General features: G+C 33.5%; 4 protein-coding genes and 1 non-coding gene across 5 annotated transcripts; 2 read left to right on the top strand and 3 right to left on the bottom strand.

Moving 5' to 3' along the window:
* Positions 1-5,660: 5,660 nt before the first annotated feature.
* On the top strand, positions 5,661-6,683 carry RO3G_07873 (uncharacterized protein; the record flags this gene model as incomplete). Its single annotated transcript, XM_067662463.1, has 2 exons — positions 5,661-6,279; positions 6,340-6,683. 2 exons carry the CDS (start codon positions 5,661-5,663, stop codon positions 6,681-6,683), a joined length of 963 nt encoding a protein of 320 aa, XP_067518564.1.
* Positions 6,684-8,355: 1,672 nt separating this feature from the next.
* Positions 8,356-8,778, top strand: RO3G_07872 (uncharacterized protein; the record flags this gene model as incomplete). Its single annotated transcript, XM_067662462.1, has 4 exons — positions 8,356-8,400; positions 8,436-8,534; positions 8,693-8,719; positions 8,770-8,778. The coding sequence occupies 4 exons, from the start codon at positions 8,356-8,358 to the stop codon at positions 8,776-8,778; spliced, it is 180 nt and encodes a 59-aa protein (XP_067518563.1).
* Positions 8,779-10,041: 1,263 nt separating this feature from the next.
* RO3G_07871 (uncharacterized protein) lies at positions 10,042-10,917 on the bottom strand (the record flags this gene model as incomplete). Its single annotated transcript, XM_067662461.1, has 1 exon — positions 10,042-10,917. One exon carries the CDS (start codon positions 10,915-10,917, stop codon positions 10,042-10,044), a length of 876 nt encoding a protein of 291 aa, XP_067518562.1.
* Positions 10,918-12,600: 1,683 nt separating this feature from the next.
* On the bottom strand, positions 12,601-16,910 carry RO3G_07870 (uncharacterized protein; the record flags this gene model as incomplete). Its single annotated transcript, XM_067662460.1, has 3 exons — positions 12,601-15,715; positions 15,766-16,234; positions 16,358-16,910. The coding sequence occupies 3 exons, from the start codon at positions 16,908-16,910 to the stop codon at positions 12,601-12,603; spliced, it is 4,137 nt and encodes a 1,378-aa protein (XP_067518561.1).
* An 879-nt stretch (positions 16,911-17,789) lies between these two features.
* Positions 17,790-17,862, bottom strand: RO3G_19085. The gene has a single exon. It is a non-coding gene; the product is annotated as a tRNA-Trp (tRNA).
* Positions 17,863-17,919: the final 57 nt, after the last annotated feature.

Raw genomic sequence — 17,919 nt, 5'->3', positions numbered from 1 at the left:
CAATAGTATTTGACGCCATCGGTACCCCAAATACTAGATTTTGTTTCGTTGGAGTATACTGCCTGTCTTCATCGATCAACACTCCAATCCTTATATCCTTTTGCCTACGCCAAGCTATTTTAAATGTGCTTAATTGTTAAAAGTAGCTGCTTTTTCTGTAGCTTTGCATGGACATTCTTTTTTTTTCAGGATGTTTACTGCAGTGATATAAGACATAGAGTGTCCTAGCTCCATTAGCCTGAGGAACATGCCTCTAGCTGTTTGTATATCTCCTTTGAGCACCAATAATCTGATGTAATTTCTAGTTAATACAGGAGAAACCACAGGATGGACGCCTTTGCATGCTGTACCACTATTTAAAACCTTCTTTACGTAACGGTCTACTATTGATGGATGTATTCCAAAGACATCTATAGTTTCTGTGAATGATCTACTTTCAAAAATGGCTAATATAATGTCGACTTGCTTGCTGTAGGGTATGGGCGTTAGCAGATTATACGTATAAGACGTGAATACAAAAGCAATAAAAACATGAATTAAATTGAACGAACTTGAAGCTGCTTGAATAATAATCTCAAAGCATACCCCCAGGGTAGTTGGCATAAATCGAAATGAACAAGGTTAGCCCTAGGAATATAGAAAATTTTGCAACTCAAATGGCGCGATTCGATTTTGAAATAAAGAAAATTTCAAAAAAGCGGAACTTGAAATCGCGTACATCCATCATTTTATTTCCATAACAATTGATAATCTAGTATAGTAAAGAGCGGAGGCCAGTTTATGCACTGTGGGGAATACAGCGTGATACCTGGATTTCGCATGAACTGAGAAGCGATTTACCTGAAAATTGCAAATCGTTGCAATAGTTTTTGTAACTACTGTATATCCTTATTGTTTAATACCTTAAAATAATTGTTTTAGATTTATAAATTACAGAATGTTAAAGTTTAATTTTCCATTTTTTTATATTTTCTTCTATGTTACTTAAGACAGACTTAGATCATCTTTCTCGGATATTGTGCCAAATTAGGAGATAGTCTTGTTGTAAACATAGTTATTTTCTATAAGATATCAGTTGTATTAATATAAATAACGATACACAAAAGATTAAACTATGATTGAACAATTCCACACTTTTCCAAATTTAGAACAATAAGATCAGTATTTGTCATCCTAGCGAGTCTAATCAATTGTCAACCCCAAAAGTAATTAGATCAAAGTTAATTGACTGGTTATTATTTCTATTGTTCAACTTCAGATGCATATATTAGAACATCGACAAGCTTTAGCTTAATCATTGGTTCTTCAGCACGACATCGTTGCCGAGTCTATATCTTTTATATCTACGCTCACAAAGAATATAAATAGATTCCAACTTTTTATCCATTAAACGGGGCTCTTTTGCAATATAAAGAAATCTGCAATAAAGAAGGATTTTAATTTTATATTGCTGCTATTGTTTTTTTGTTTAATTTTTTATTTAATCTTACGATTAAAACAAGTCTGATGAGAAATTTTAAGACGAATTTTTTTATTGGATAAATGTAAATACTGATAAAGTTGAGTCAGAGAGGATAAAATATTGAGTATTTTTGAAGGTATTTCTAAGCTTTTCAGCGGAAGACTCAACAATACTTTGTTTAAAGAAATCACTGGTAAATTTTAATCACAGCTAAAAATACTTTAAGTCTGACTGAGTCTGATGGGTCATATGCTGACCTTATTGCGTTAAATTTGGAAAAGTGTGGAATTGTTCAATCATAGTTTAATCTTTTGTGTATCGTTATTTATTTTAATACAACTGACATCGCATAGAAAATTACTATGCATACAACAGAAGTAAAAAAAAAAAAAAAAAAAAAAGTATATATAGTATAATCGTCAAGGTAATCATAGAAAATGTAGAAACAAAAATAAAGGAACAGTTTGGGTACTTTTTGAGACTGATCTTTATTCCAGTTTAAGTTCAAGTAAAAATTGTTCTAATTGAAGGCAGGTATTTATATCTTATCGAGTGAGTGGCTTGATATCTTCTATTGGGATCGTTCTTCTAATATTCAGGTGCTTTAGCAAGTGTTATCTATAATTATGATTATGAAAACTTTTCATTTGTTCTTTTGTATGCCTGTCATAGATTATCTTTTATTCTGGGAATTCCTCACTGAATTGAATAACGTTATTTTACGCGTTATTTCAATTATGTGAAAGATTAGCAATATTCCTGACATTGGATTGGATTTGGTTATTTTAGTTGGTACTTCTTCTTATCAAAGAACTCTCATGAATACAATACATATTCTAAAAGAATATGTTTAATTGGAATTGATTGTATGATCTTATTTAAATAAACTTATACTTTATGTTATTTTAATTATGATCTTGTATTAAGACTTATATTCATTAATGTCAACTACAATCAGTTACTGTTCTACAACAATATGAACTTAGTTCAGGTCCGAACTTTCTTTGACAAGTGGTACAGTTTGACTAAAAGGATCTATAATTTCGTCACAATATTTATATGTTTTTGGTTTTCTTGATTTTGTGCTGTTGTAATTTTCTTTAATATATGCTTGTTTGCGGGTTTAGGTTTTTAAGTATGTAAGTTTTGTCGATAGTGACCACCAGATCTTGCTAATAGTAGATCAAACTTGTTAGAATAGGTTAAACTCTTGAGGTTTAGGAATAGGTTTACAATGAAGATTATTGACTTCAAGGGACTTCAGTATTTTAAAATAGAACACAGACCAAAGGGTTTCAATTGAACGCTTGATGGATTTATTGTTTTATAAAATAAAGAAAATATAAAAAGAATATAAAATTCAAAAGTAAAGTGAAGTGAAGTGAAGTGAAAATAGGGATAAGATATAAGGATATTTATATGCTTTTGGTTTTTATAATTTTATGTTGTTTTTGGTTTTCAAGCAAAAGAGTTGATGCACCGTTTTCAAATAGGTTGTTACGCAAAAGTTCATTTTCTAACTGGCGTGGTACTGTAACTTGTTAGTACTTGGGAGTTGGCTTGTGTTAAAGTGACGTAGATTTGCTTAATTTGAGGTTTGAAGTCCTGAATGACTTGAGTTTAGGTAACTTGATTGAACGTTTAACGGTTCTTTTGATAGAGTAAATTGTCTTTGAGTAGTGACCACCAGATCTTTTTAGATTAATAAGGTTAAGTGTGAGATTGTTTGATATAAGATAAAAATAAAAGGAATCTTTCTTGATTTATGATAACTCGGGTATCACATCAGAAAGAATAAGTAAAAAGAAAAAGAAAAGAAAAAGGTAATTGTGACCCAATAAGAAAAGATTGCTTTTTAAGCACAAGAAGATATGATTTATTGAATGTCGAATATTTGTTAAAAATAATCATCTTATTTATATATAAAAATATGGGGCGTCTTTTGTCTCTTGTCATGAACTGTAAATTACAGTTCATGTTCTTCATCCAAACTATAATTATTCATGCTTGTACCGGGGACTAAATTCTCGTTCGTGCAACAGTACTAAGAAAAACCTGACCGTATATCTTTCAACATTCTATAAGTGTAACAAAAGACGTTGTAATTTTAACGTTTTTCTCGTTATGGCCTTAAGAGTTTAGAAGTAAATTTGACTTTTCCTTAGAGTGTGTTTAGGATAGGGGGGTTTTAGGTAAAAGTAGTATAACAACAAAGATAAAGAAATACTGTTAGAACTTGGTATCTCTTTATTAAGTTAAGATAACTAAGATTGACTATTCTAAATTCTACATGTAAAAAGTGAGAGTATTTATAGACATGATACGGATAAAGAATTAGAACAGATTTATGATCAATTTGACAGAATAGATGATTACTATTTCTAATTATTAGTTTAGCCTGTTCCTAGCTTGTATTGTCAATTATGCTATTGGGATGGTTTCAGATAGCTCTGGATGTAGGACTATTTAGGAGATGGTACGGATGAATATAAAATCCTCTAGTTCCGTGATTGGATATTACGGCTAATAATAATATCTCAGTTAGGATAAAGGTTTTCATGATTAAAGATGATCCGGTAAGTAATTGTCATTCCTTATTCAACATGCTCATATCATCAATAAACCATTTTACAACCACGCCATACATTTGACTGTGTGAAGTTAATATGAATAAAGCTTAATATAAAAATCTAATCAAAGTCTTTTATTGATCTGTGCTGGGAATAATGTTATAAATGATTCCAAAGTTATGTCAACATATTATTTAGGATCATATGAGATTCCTTTTACTAAAATAAAGTGACTATAATCTTATTTATCCTTAACAGAGTGTAAAAGAATTTGAGATCAAAGACTTGTGTTTAAATGAATAAATTTGGTTTGCTTGTAGTAAGTGACCACCAGATCTTGTATTGTAGATCAAACAGTAAAAAGTAATAAAGAGTTTTCTTGATAAGAGAATATAAAAGTGATACAATGAAGATAATTTGACTTCAAAGGACTTGACTTGCTTGAGTTATAAAATAAAAATAAAGAGTTTTGATAAAGAGGAACTCGATGTTTATTTGAATAAAAGATATTTTTAAAAGTGAAGTTCAGTCCAGTTCAGTGAATTTATAAGAGAGGATATTTATATGATTATTATTTTTTTGTGTTGTAATGATTTGGTTTATAGTAGTTTCTCTGTTTGGGAGTGTTGAGTTAAGGTTTAAATAAACAGATTTGGGTGTAATTGATATAAGAGTTGCTTTTATATGAGTCAGATTTGGCTTGATTCGCTTGTTATAGTGACCACCAGATCTTATAAAGTAGATCAGACTGTTTTGATAAAGGTAAAATAAAAAAAAAAAGATAAAAAGATAAATAAAAGGGGGTTTTACAATGAAGTATGATAGCTTCAAGGGACTTCTTGTTCTTGATGTTAAATAAAATAAGAGATAATTTGCCTCTAAAAGAATATTTATTTGATAAAAAGAAAAAGTAAAATAAGAAGTGAAGTAAGTAAGAAGTTAATAAGAAGTGAAGTATTTTTGTGATTATTATTTGGAGTTATTTATATGTTTTTGGATTTTATGCTTTTGTTCTGTTTTTGGTATTTTGGGTGGTTGTTATAACATAAGAGGCGGTTGTTATATAGTGTAAGGTGGTTGTTGCAAACTGTAAGGCGTTCGTTATAAACTGCAACGATTTAAATTCCGCCGTTTTGTCCTTGCGTGTTACAGTGTTTTTCTATTTTTGAATTTTTTTTGGTTTATCTTCAGGGACTGAGGTCCCTCCTACGACTGAGTCCCTTCTTCAGCAAAATGTCGTGTTCTTTATAGTAATGTACAGTGCGTTGCAAAACCCGGACACAAAACTCTTTTCATGGGATAGATCAACGACTATTAGCAGTATTGACGTAATTTAACTACCGTTAGATAGAGAAATTTATTTTATGGTAAACTGTGGCCTGAATTGACGTCATACTCTAGTCATTTATAACATGATTTGCCATAGACTAATATAGCACATTTACGTCAAAGTAGTTATTCATCTTTTATTCATCATTACATCACAGGGGTTACACATTGTAAAATGAAAGTTACATCATCTTGTAGCCCTAGTCTCAGTCTGTAAGGTGTATATAAATCCACTAAAGTTTCTTACATTTTAAAAATATTTCTCACTACGTAACTTTTCCCACTCTCAATTTTTTAAAATGCCTCGCAGAATTAGCTCTAGTAAGCTTAACAGCGTCAAACTTTGCCTACATAACAACGAAGCCACAGCAGCTATTGCTGCAAAATCTGGGGTCTCTGATCGTACTGTACGTCGCTTAAAGGCTACCTTAAAACCAGACTATATCCGACCTAAGGGCGGAAGGCCAAAATATACTCAGAATCTCCGCACTAATGCCCTTTGTTTAAAGCTCAGATCTGGTGCCCTAAAGTCTATTTCTGATGTATGTTCTTATTTGAAGTCAATTGGATGTTCGGTGAGCAAATGGCAAGCAAAAAGGCTGATGAACGAACTTGGCTTTAAAGCTACACTGAAGAAAAGCAAGCCATTCTTGAGTGACCAACATCAAAAGAACCGCCTTAAGTGGTGCAAGAAGCATCAAAACTGGACTGCTGATGACTGGAAGAAGGTTATCTTTTCTGACGAAACAAAAATAAACATCTTTGGGACAGACAGCAACCCTTACACTTGGAAAGAAGATGGAGCAGTAAGCAGACCACACCATGTAAAGCAGACAGTAAGGTACGGAGGTGGATCCCTGATGATGTGGGGTTGCATGGCAGCAAAAGGGGTTGGTTATGCCTGTCAAATCTTTGATGGTAATATGAACTCGCAAACCTATACCAATATATTGGGAACCACATAAAAAGATACGCTAGATTACTATGGCTGGAAACATAAGGACGTCATTTTCCAACATGACAATGACCCTAAGCATACCTCCAAGCATACCAAGAGATGGATGAAGCGAAAAGGGATACAATTACTGCAGGACTGGCCAGCACAAAGCCCTGACCTCAACCCTATAGAGCATCTATGGAGGCACTTGAAGCACAAGCTGCATAGTTATGACAACCGTGCTGCCAATGTTGATGAACTATGGCAAAGGGTATGCAAAGAATGGGATTCTTTTACACCAGATGATGTAGAACCAAACTACAGAAGTATTCCCAAACGTATTAAGGCAGTAATCAAAGCTGGAGGTGGAAGTAACAAATATTAAATAAAAAAAACTTCATCCAAAAAAACATAAATTTCGAAGATAATAGCTCATAAGATCATAACTCAGTCATACATTAATTTCTCCGCTCCAAATTTGAATCATAAGTACTATATACGTGACACTATACCTGTGCGAAATTTCGAATTAAAAGCTCGACTAGACGACGATTTATAGGGATTTGCATGGTCTTTTAATTTTTGTGTCCGGGTTTTGCAACGCACTGTATGTAAAAGGAAATATAAGTATATGGTCTTAAAGATTAGGTAGTAGATAATTGTCCTTTTATTTCTAATAATTATTGGGTCTATTTATATTACTTTACAGAACTGAGGTATATACAAGTATTGTCATAATTCATGAGTCATGTTGATATTGAATATAAACAGCTCTCTTGTGAGTCATAGCTTGTAACTTGTTGAACATGAACTTCATTAAAAGGAAAGCAACACAAATATCCATATATAGTGTTATTTTAAAGGTTGGCTTGTAGTAAGTGAGTTAAATTGGGTAAAGTTTGCTTGTAAAGCTTGATTTAAGGTTGTGATTGCCTTGTAAGTTGTTGTTTTGTATGGAATTTAAGCAGATGCTTGATAAGTAGTGACCACCAGATCTTATGTGTAAGATCAATACGATGTTTCTTGATAAAAGTTAAAGTAGAGTAAAAAGTTTAGGTAAACAGGAACTTTCTTGTTAAAGTTTGTTAATTATTGAGTAGAAATATATGATTTATTTAAACTGACTAACATTTTCTTTACAAAAAGATGGGATATATATACAGTAGGTCACAAAACTGCTGCAAGGAATCCATTTTTCTTGGTTTTTGTAGCGCACATCCTGTTACAATGGCACAAACTGCCTCTGTTCCCACATAGTTAATCTTCTAATGTCTTGAAAATCCGAAAGAGTTTATGCCCTATTGGATAAGTATTGAAGGAAGTATGAGGCGCGCAATTTGAAAATTTGAAAAAAAGAAAATTTGAACGGAATGAACTTATTTATTAATATTTAGTTGGTCCTACTTTTCTATTAATAATCTCTTGAGTTCTTTCCGGAATGTTATCTACATGTCCTTGGCAAAGATCTTTATGGAAGTCATTTCATATTTCATCAACTCGTTCCCAAAACACATCCATGTTCTTTGCTCTATATTTGTAATAGTTGAATTTCAACTTCAATTGATGTCCTACGTGCTCGATTAAATTTAAGTCGGGGATCTAAGCTGGCCAATAGTTAACATAGCTCTCTTGGTGACTACATAACTAGGCTATTGTAGATTATGCCTTGTGCTTTGTGTTATTATCATGCTAAAACTAAATGTTGGACCAGTCGAAATTGCAGTACTTCATAGTATCACGAAGCGTAGTGTTCAAAATATGCTGGTAAACACCCGAGTTCAAGTTTCCATCGTAAATTTAGCAAGCATATCCTGGTCCTTCAGAGATTATACAACCCCAGGGCATCATTTTGCTAGCTCCGTGATTGATTGCAAAATCCAGGTCATGATGTTGAAGAAGGTCACTTGGCCGTTTCCAATAGTGATCAGCATCATCAAAGCCCTATACGCTGAGCTTGGTCTCATTAAAGTACACTGTTTGCTGTCAGTCACTCACTGCCTAATCCTGATGCTCCTTGACCCGTTCTAACTGATGCTACGTATGCGTTTTTGTCTGAAATGGCTTCTTTTTTTCTATCAGAAAATGGAACTCCATTGATTTCAGTACGTTAATTTCTGACTGGTATGAGATATCATAGCCAAATCCAACCAGCTCCCGGTACACCTCTTTAGAAGCCTTTAGAACCCATTCCATGACTTTTCTTTTGATTAACCGCTTCGTCACTTTGGAGACTACTGTAGGTCTACCACCTGTGTTTACTGTCCTACTTGAAAACAGCCGTCTAGAGTATCTACTAACAGTTGATTAATGTAATCCAGGCTCCTTGGAAATACCATACGTTGATGTGGATGCGGTTAATGCCTGTTTGTGATCGTTTATTTTCTCCTCTGACAGCCGTTTAGGCATGCGATTGACGAGAAGGTAAAAAAGAGAAATGATTTAAACAAGGGAATATAAAATTTAAAATAAAGGAATTGTAAGCATCCTTAAATACAGATAGCATTCTAATCACGTCAAAAGAGAGAAAAATTATGATAGCAACCGGTTGGGTCGTATTAAAATTCGCCATTTAAAACATATGTGAACAAGTAAAAAATGTCGGATGTTCATAATACTACCTTTAGCGATCTCAAATTCCACCAATAACCATTGCCCATATCCGATAATCGACGAATAAATGCACTTTCTATTGAGGTACAAACAGTCAAGGTTTGAGATAGTTTGGTGCAGTACCCATGGACAACCAGCTGTAAAACCTGAATTTTGCAATTCCTTGCAGCAGTTTTGTGACCTACTGTATATGAATATTTTCTTTTTTTTTCTTTTTAGCTTTTCTTATTTTTTTTTTTGACTTTTTTCATTTTTCAATTTTCGACTTTTTTCATATTGTTATTTTGTAGTATGGTTGGTTTAGTTTGAGTGTTTTAGAGAAGTTTTTCTTGAAATTTTTAAAGTAAGGTACTGTAGTGACCACCAGATCTTTTAATTAAGATCAAATAAAGGTAAAGATAAAAAAAAATAAAGGGATCAGGAACTTTTTATGAGAAGGTTGCCTGTTTATTGAATAAAATATATAAAATAAAATGTGAGTAGAACTGTACTGTCCTTTTTCTTCATCTAAATAGTTGGGATATTTATATTAATTTTTTTTTTTTTTTCTCTTTTTGACTTTTTTCATTTTTTTGACTTCTTTGTCACAATATTGTGATGATTGGATTTTGTAAGGTTTTTGTAGTATAAATAGGTTTGTACTGAATAAGTCTTGATATAAGATCAAAGGTTTTGATAGGATTTGATTCCAAAAAGAGTAATAAATTGAATATAAGTTCGCTTGTAATAAGTGACCGCCAGATCTTGTTAAGTAGATCAAACTGTTTTGAGTAAAGTAAAATAAAAAGATAATATAATAGGGATTACAATGAAGTGTATATGCTTCAAGGGACTTTTTGTTCTTGATGTTAAGTAAAATAAAAGAAAAATAAAAGAAATTTACTTTGAATGATATTTATTTGAAATAATCAAAAAGTAATATGAAGTAAGTAGAAACAAGGTTATGTAGAAACAAAAGTAAGTAAGAACAAAAGTAAGTAAAAAGTATAAGAAATATTGAAGTTATTTATATGTTTTTGGTTTTTCTGATTATATGCTGTTTTTGATGATTTTATGGATATTCTATATTTTTTTGTATTTTTCTGGATTTATCTGTATTCATACGTATTTGTTTGTATGTTCCTGGATTTAAACTAATTGGAGAGAGAAAAGTCGAATGCTGCCAAAGTTTGCTGCATTGTGTTACAGATGCCCGGGGTGGACAAAAGTTCGTCCTCGAACGTTCCATGGCGTGGGACATGTACGTGGGCCCAAGAGTCTTCTTGCTTTATTACTTTTTTTAGGATTGGATCAATTCGGCCATCTATAAGAATGTCTTTTAATTGGTGATGCTTGGCGTTGAGGTATCTGTTGACACTAGCTTGTGTGGCATTAGGACGTTGGAATACGAAGTGACTCCATCGATTGACTTGTATCGCCAATTCTTCAATAGCTTTTTGTTTCTTCTTATGAGCACGTTTGAGATCTTGTTGTGCTTTCTTATATTCCGAATATGCTTCTAGGATGTATTCTTTTGTAATATTTGCGGCTTCCATATTACCTTTTTGCCAATCTTCTAGCAATAAATCATTCCATTCTTTGATACTTTGGTCGGAACAAGGATAATAAGGCAGTGGGTTATGTAAGGTGTTAATATGGGTAATGGTAGGTTGCAGTATTTCTTCAAAAGAGGTTGGAGTTGGCCAATCCATGATTTGCGCTTGCTCTTTTACCCTTTCTTGGATTGCTTTTGCAAAATGTATGGCACTATTATGAGTGGTGGGTTCCATTCCTTCATCAACTTCAAGAACTAGGCAATCAAATTCTTTGAAATCATCTTGACAACATTGTAACCATTGTTCAAGGGCAGTAACCAAAGCTTCGTATCCTTCTTGCTGATAATAGGTATGGAAGTAATCCTGCAACATGTTCTTGTAGTATTCATCAGGATCAGCAAAATCTTCTTTCTTGGGTGCATAGGGTCTCCACCAGGATCCCTTGTTATTTTTAGTGTATAAGTTTGCATTCATTTTCCTTTTCTTGAGTTTGTTTTCTTGGATAGATAGATAATTAATATTTTTTTTTGTAATATTTATATTATTTCAATGTTTTTGTGCTTGTGAAAAAAATTTTTTTTTTTTTTTTTAACAAAATTTTAGTCAAAGAGTTCCTTTGTTTCATCATCTAAGACACTTGAAACGATCCGTTGATGTTCTGTTCTCCATTGGGTATTTGGTATCGAATAAGGTTTTAACCTATTCCCGTGTACTCTTCTAATTCTGGTGTCTTGTACTTCGGTATTTTTAATATGGTAAGTTCCTTTGCCTAAAACTTGGTGTATGATGTATGGTCCTTCCCATTTGTCTTGTAGTTTTCCAGACCATGAAGTTGATAAGTAGTCTTTATATAACAGCACGATATCACCTAATTTGAATGGTGGCTTTAATTCTTTCCTCTGGTCAAGGATCTTGTTTTCTATCGCCTTTTTTTGTGCATTCTGTGTGGTCTTTATTGCTTTGGCTGCTTGTTCCCTAATACGATTGAGACTATGCAACTGATGAGCGGTGCGATGAAGTAAGATAGCTTCAAATTTTGGTGAGTTTCTCTCATGGATCAAGTGATTCATGTCAAATGGTGTTTTAGGTTCATATCCATATGTTAAATAGAACGGACTTTGCTTTGTAGTAGCTTGTTTCATTGACCTGTAGGCGAATAAGGTAGCGGGTAAATATTGGTCCCAGTCTTTCTTTTCTTCATCTGAACGTCGTTGTAGTATTTGTCCAAGTGTTTTATTGAATCGTTCTATAAGTCCATTACTCTGTGGATTGTATGGCGTGGTTGTTTTGTGTATAATTGAGTAGTTTCGGCAAACTTGTCGTATCAGATCACTGATAAAAGGTTTTCCATTATCCGAGACAATGATAGTTGGGCAACCATGTCTACAAATAATTTCTTCGTATAAGAATAACGCTATTTCCGATGCAGTTTGGAATCTCATTGGCCTGGCCTCTACATATTTTGTAAGGTAGTCAATTCCAGCAATTATATAACGATAGCCTGCTCTTGATGCTTGTACGTGCTTAACGTCTAGTGCTATACGATCAAAGGGCTTCGTCGATACTGGTACTGGATATAATTCTTCATTAAGACTTTTACTTCCATATACTTGGCATCGAGGGCATTTTTTGATGTATTCTTGTATATCTTGTGACATCTTTTCCCAGTAGTATCTTGTTGCAATTTTGTGTAGCGTATTATTATAAGCAAGATGTCCTCCTAAAGGATGTTGATGGTAGGTATGAATAATGTTTTCAGCCTCTTCCTTATTTAAAACTTTGCGAATGATCCCATTGGATGTGTTGTAGCGATATAAAGTATCTTTATATATTGTATAATTGATTGACTCTCTTTCAAGATATTTTATCATTTTTGCTGAAATATTGTCAGGAATCTTTAGTGTGAGTAAATATTGTTTCATCATTTTCATTTTTTCTTCTTCCATTTTGTGTAACTTTGTTTTATGTTTTGTGGTGGTACGATTTTCGTATTGTTCTGTATTAAGGTTTTGATTGTTTATGTGTGTGTGTAATTTTTTTTTTTCTGAATTTTTGTTTGTTTCAACTACCCCTCCCAGCCTCCTTGTAGCTTGTGAATTATATTTTATAAATGTGTACTGTGCAATTGTTGATTGTAATAGTATGTTCTTTTGTTGCTTAATAGCCTAATCTTGACAAGAAGTCGGCACTTTCGTTGACTCGTCCTGGTCGATACTTGATTTCGTACCCGTATTCTGCTAATATGGTAATCCATCTTGCTATAATACCAGTAGGATTGGTTGTATTTAGTAAGCCTTTTAATGCTGAATGATCTGTAATGATGGTGAATTTTCGTCCAAGAAGATAAGGTCTAAATTGTTTGACAGCCCAAATTACCGCTAAGCATTCTAACTTTGATACTCCATAATTGGTTTCACTTGACTTTAAGCTTCTACTTGCGTATATTATAGGATGCTCGTGACCATTGTCGTCTAACTGAGTTAAGATGCAACCAAGGCCAAGTCTAGAGGCGTCTGTCACAAGTATAAAATCCTTGTTGAAGTCTGGCCTTGCTAAAACTGGTGCCTGGGTTAATAATTTTTTCAGAAATTCAAAAGATTCAGTTGTCTTGCTAGTCCAGGGGATTCTTTTTGTTGTCTTGGTTTGATCATGCAGTGGGCGTGCTATTGCAGCAAAATTTTTTATAAATCTACGGTAATATGAGGCTAAACCTAGGAATCCTCTAATTTGGGTGAGCGTTTTGGGAACGGGATAATTTTGTATCTTTTCTATTTTGCTTGGGTCGGTCTGAATTCCTTCTTTAGTAACAATGTAACCAAGAAACTTGAGATGATCCTTGAAAAAGAAGCATTTTTCTGGATTGAGCTTTAGATTTCCCATTTTAATACAATTGAAAACATGTTCTAAGTGGACTAAGTGTTCGTGGCAGTTGTTTGAGTAAATATTTAGATCATCAATGTATGCTACCAGGCATTTGTTGATTAATGGTCTGAAGCAGAGATCAATGAGACGCTGGAAAGTTGCGGGTGAATTTACTAATCCCATGGGCAACGTGTTGTAATGATATACTCCGTATTTTGTGGTGAATGCTGTTAATTCCTTGCTACTTTCTTCCAAGGGTACTTGATGAAAACCAGCTCTCATATCAAGAGCGGAAAATACTTTAGCTTTTCCCAAAGTGTCTAATAAATCGTCGATTCTTGGCAAAGGGTATGAATCTTTTTTTGTTACAGCGTTTAACTTGCGATAATCAATTACCATACGGTATTCACCGTTTTTCTTTTTAACAAGGATTACCGGAGCAGCCCAAGGACTGTTTGATGGTGCGATTACTCCTAGCTTGCAATATTTATCCAATTCCTTTTGTAAATAATCAGATTCTATAGGGCTAAGTCGATAGGGTCTATGACTAATAGGCTGAGTATTCCCTTCTATGATAATCTTGTGCTTCAAAATTGATGTGTAGCCAATGGTATTATTATCCCAATCAAATATTTCCTTGAATCTATACAGCAATTTTCGTAGTTTCTGATCCATTTCTTTTGATATATCTCCAACTTCCACTTTTGCATATGAGTCTTTGTCTATCATCTTTTCTTCATCACTTTCGGTTTCTGAGTTCTGATTATACTCCATAGTATATAAATCTGCTTCTTTGTTGAGTTGATACGCTTGTATGACTTCTTCATTTTGTAAATCAATCTTTTCAAGCTTTCCTATCTTTTCAAACGATTGTAGATGGATATCTTTCTTTGATCGGTTGTATAGATGTATTTCGATGCTCTTGTTGTTTAATACTATAGTGGCATTTAAGTCGAAATATCCCATTGCTTGAATAATGTCAGGGTTGGTTAGTTCAAAACTATAAGTGACTGACTTTGACTGTCCAGGTGGTTTTTTAAGCTGAAATGTACTTGACGTATAGGCTTTTAAGATCATCCCTTCCTTTGGAGCACGAATGATTTGATCATTGTTATTTGTTATTATCTCAATCTCTTGGTCAGATTCTTTTTCCAATACTAATAATGATTGATCATTGTCTTCTTCTTGATGCTCTCTGTCAGATAGCTCATCTTCAGCACTGTAAATATCTTCATCACTATGTTCTATTGATTCCTCCTCCGAACTGTATTCCTCTTCAGTGCTTTCATCGGCTTCTTCTTCAAAATGGACATGTTTTGAATTGGAATTAGTTTGACTGACTGGATGCTTGTATGTTTGCGTATAAGTCGTAATTTTTGGTATTTTTTCTTGCTTGCGTAAGAAGGTAATAGGCAATTCTGCTTTTTGATTCTTGTATGATACTTTCAAAGATTCGCTATTAAAATCAATCTTCGCTTTAGCTCTAATTAACCAATTGTTTCCAAGGATGAAGTGGGTGGGACATGAAGGTAATACTTCTACTGTACAAGGTATAATCATGTTTTCTTTTACTTCTACTGGTACATCATAGATAACTCCTAATCCTGCTTGTTTTGTTCCATTTCCCATAGTAAATATAGTTTCGGAGGCAGCATCTATAGAGAGTCCTAATTTATCAGCTAAAGCTTTCGACATACAAGTCTTTGCTGCTCCACAGTCGATTAACGTTCTAATCCTATGATCTCCGATAGTAGTTTTTGAATATACAGCGGTAGTGTTAAATTCATCGTCTTCAATTATTGCAACCGTTTGCTGAGAATCTTGATTTTTAGTAGCAGTTCTTCTAGTTCTACAAAAACCAGCTAACTGTCTACGGTATTTAGGGACATCATTGATCAGGTCTCTAAATGTAGCGTTGGCAGGTCGGTCTAATATGTCAGTAGCGATATCATAGGATGGAATTGATTGTGTTCTTTTGGGCTGTTTCTTTTTGATAGGTTCAATAGGTAAATCAGTTTCCATTTCTATATCTTGATTTGTATGTGTTTGATTGTTATTTGAAGGTTTGATTTCTTCCAAACGACTTCTAGTAGTAACGCGCTTGGTAACAACTGATGGTTTGGCTGTTTTCTTTTGAGCAGTGGTACGTGTTTTAGTATAAGGAACAGCTCTGGTAACCTCTGGTGGTTTATCAGGTCTGATGGCAGTATATAACTCTTTCTCGTTTCTATTCTCATTTTCTGTTAGGATGGCATTTAAATGTTGTGTTTGTTTTTGTAGTTGTTGCTTAGATTGGTTAATGGATTTTGTTGGTTTTTGGGTATTCGATTGACCATTGCTTTCGTTATTAAAAACAATCGACCCATCTAGTTTTTTGGAGTTTGACCTTGTAAATGTTGTTGTTGTGGAGCTGTATTATTATGATCATTATTGGGTTGGCTACGGCTTTGATTATTGTACTCGGTTCTTCCATATCCATTATCATAACTGTTCCTGTATCTAGTATTGTATACATTGTAGCCATTATTGTTATAGTGGTTATAGTTATGATTGCTGTTATTGTTATTGTTATATCTTGGGTAGTTGTCCTTGCCGTTAGAATTAACATTATTGTAACTATTGTAGTTGTTGCGAGCGTTGCGGTTGTATGGTCGATTTTGTTGATCATGCAGATTCAATTCGTTGCGAATGGCTTTTTGAATCATGTTAAGAATCTCTTGCTGATTATTGAAATGAGAATGACCGTGATGATGTCTTGTTGAGTGATTATCATAATATTGGATGTCATTAGGATAACCTACTACATCCATTGTTGACAACTGATTAATTCCTGTTGTAACATTGGCATTAGTAGCTAAGTTTCCAGATGATCTACCAATTATTTGAGTACCACTGACTGGCAAAATCTGAGCAGGTCTTTCATCAATGTCTACAAGTTCAACATTATGGTTGTTTGCATTGTACCGATTAATATGTGCGTTGTCGTTGTGATATATGAGGGCGTTGTTGATGTTACGAGGTATGAACGGGTTGTCAACCATGGCAATTTTACGTGGTCTGTTGGCGTTCCACCAGCCTTCAGAATGTGTGAGCCAGTCTTTAAAATTCTTGGAGCTACTTTGTATACAGAAATTTTTTATTTCATTTAGTAATCCAGCACGGAATCTGCTTTCTATCAATGCTTCGTTGTCAATATTGGCCAAATCGGCTGCTTCTCTTAATCTTGCTAGAAATATTTGTGGATGCTCTTGTTCCCCTTGGAACATATCATTAAATTCCATTTCGTAGCTTTGAATTAGTTCTGGTGTAATATAATGATTCTTGAGCGCCTCTATTGCTTGGTCATATTTGATATCTGGTTCTTCTTTTAAAATGACACGTTCAAAGTAGATTTTGGCAGCACGTCTTAGCTGTGATTTGAGGATAGCTATTTTTCTTGATTCACCCTGCGTGTTACTAACTGCGAGGTAGGAGTCTAGTATTTCTTGAAAATGACGGAAATCTTCTCCTTCATATCCGTAAAATTCGATAAGTCTTGGTCTATAACCTTGTATTACGCTTTGGTTGCTGACTGAGGCCAACACGTTAGGTCCTGTAGTTGTCATTGCTGCTAATAAGTGTTTTGAGATTGTTGGTTCGATTTTGATAAAATTTTTTTTTTGAATAAGTCTGTTGATTTCTTGATAGTTTTTAAGTAGTTTTTTCAATTTTGATCCCTCGTAGTGACCACCAAATGTGATGATTGGATTTTGTAAGGTTTTTGTAGTATAAATAGGTTTGTACTGAATAAGTCTTGATATAAGATCAAAGGTTTATATAGGATTTGATTCCAAAAAGAGTAATAGATTGAATATAAGTTCGCTTGTAATAAGTGACCACCAGATCTTGTTAAGTAGATCAAACTGTTTTGAGTAAAGTAAAATAAAAAGATAATATAATAGGGATTACAATGAAGTGTATATGCTTCAAGGGACTTCTTGTTCTTGATGTTAAGTAAAATAAAAGAAAAATAAAAGAAATTTACTTTTGAATGATATTTATTTGAAATAATCAAAAAGTAATATGAAGTAAGTAGAAACAAAAGTAAGTAAGAACAAAAGTAAGTAAAAAGTATAAGAAATATTGAAGTTATTTATATGTTTTTGGTTTTTCTGATTATATGCTGTTTTTGATGATTTTACGGATATTCTATATTTTTTTTGTATTTTTCTGGATTTATCTGTATTCATACGTATTTGTTTGTATGTTCCTGGATTTAAACTAATTGGAGAGAGAAAAGTCGAATGCTGCCAAAGTTTGCTGCATTGTGTTACAATATTTTGACTTCTTTCACTTTTGCTTCGTGTGACCTCTTTATTCACTTCTATTGTCACAATAGAATAAAAAGAAATGACAAAAAGTTACACCAACTGGGTCACAACGTAACATCGGAAATAGTGCATCTCACGCATAAAGAAATGACAATTGGGAAACTACAGCAGATTTGAGGAATAAGAGAATCGAACTCTTGACCTTCAGATTTGGAATCTGACGCTCTACCAGTTGAGCTAATCCCCCAACCTTTCTTTCGCTCTTTTGACCGTTACACAAGGTATTTATTTTTCTACAACATTC

The sequence above is a fragment of the Rhizopus delemar genome, genomic scaffold, assembly GCF_000149305.1.
Source record: "Rhizopus delemar RA 99-880 supercont3.5 genomic scaffold, whole genome shotgun sequence".
Classification (NCBI taxonomy): Eukaryota; Fungi; Mucoromycota; class Mucoromycetes; order Mucorales; family Rhizopodaceae; genus Rhizopus; species Rhizopus delemar.
The sequence above is the reverse complement of the archived record's forward strand: the minus strand, read 5'-3'. Positions and strand labels throughout refer to the sequence as shown.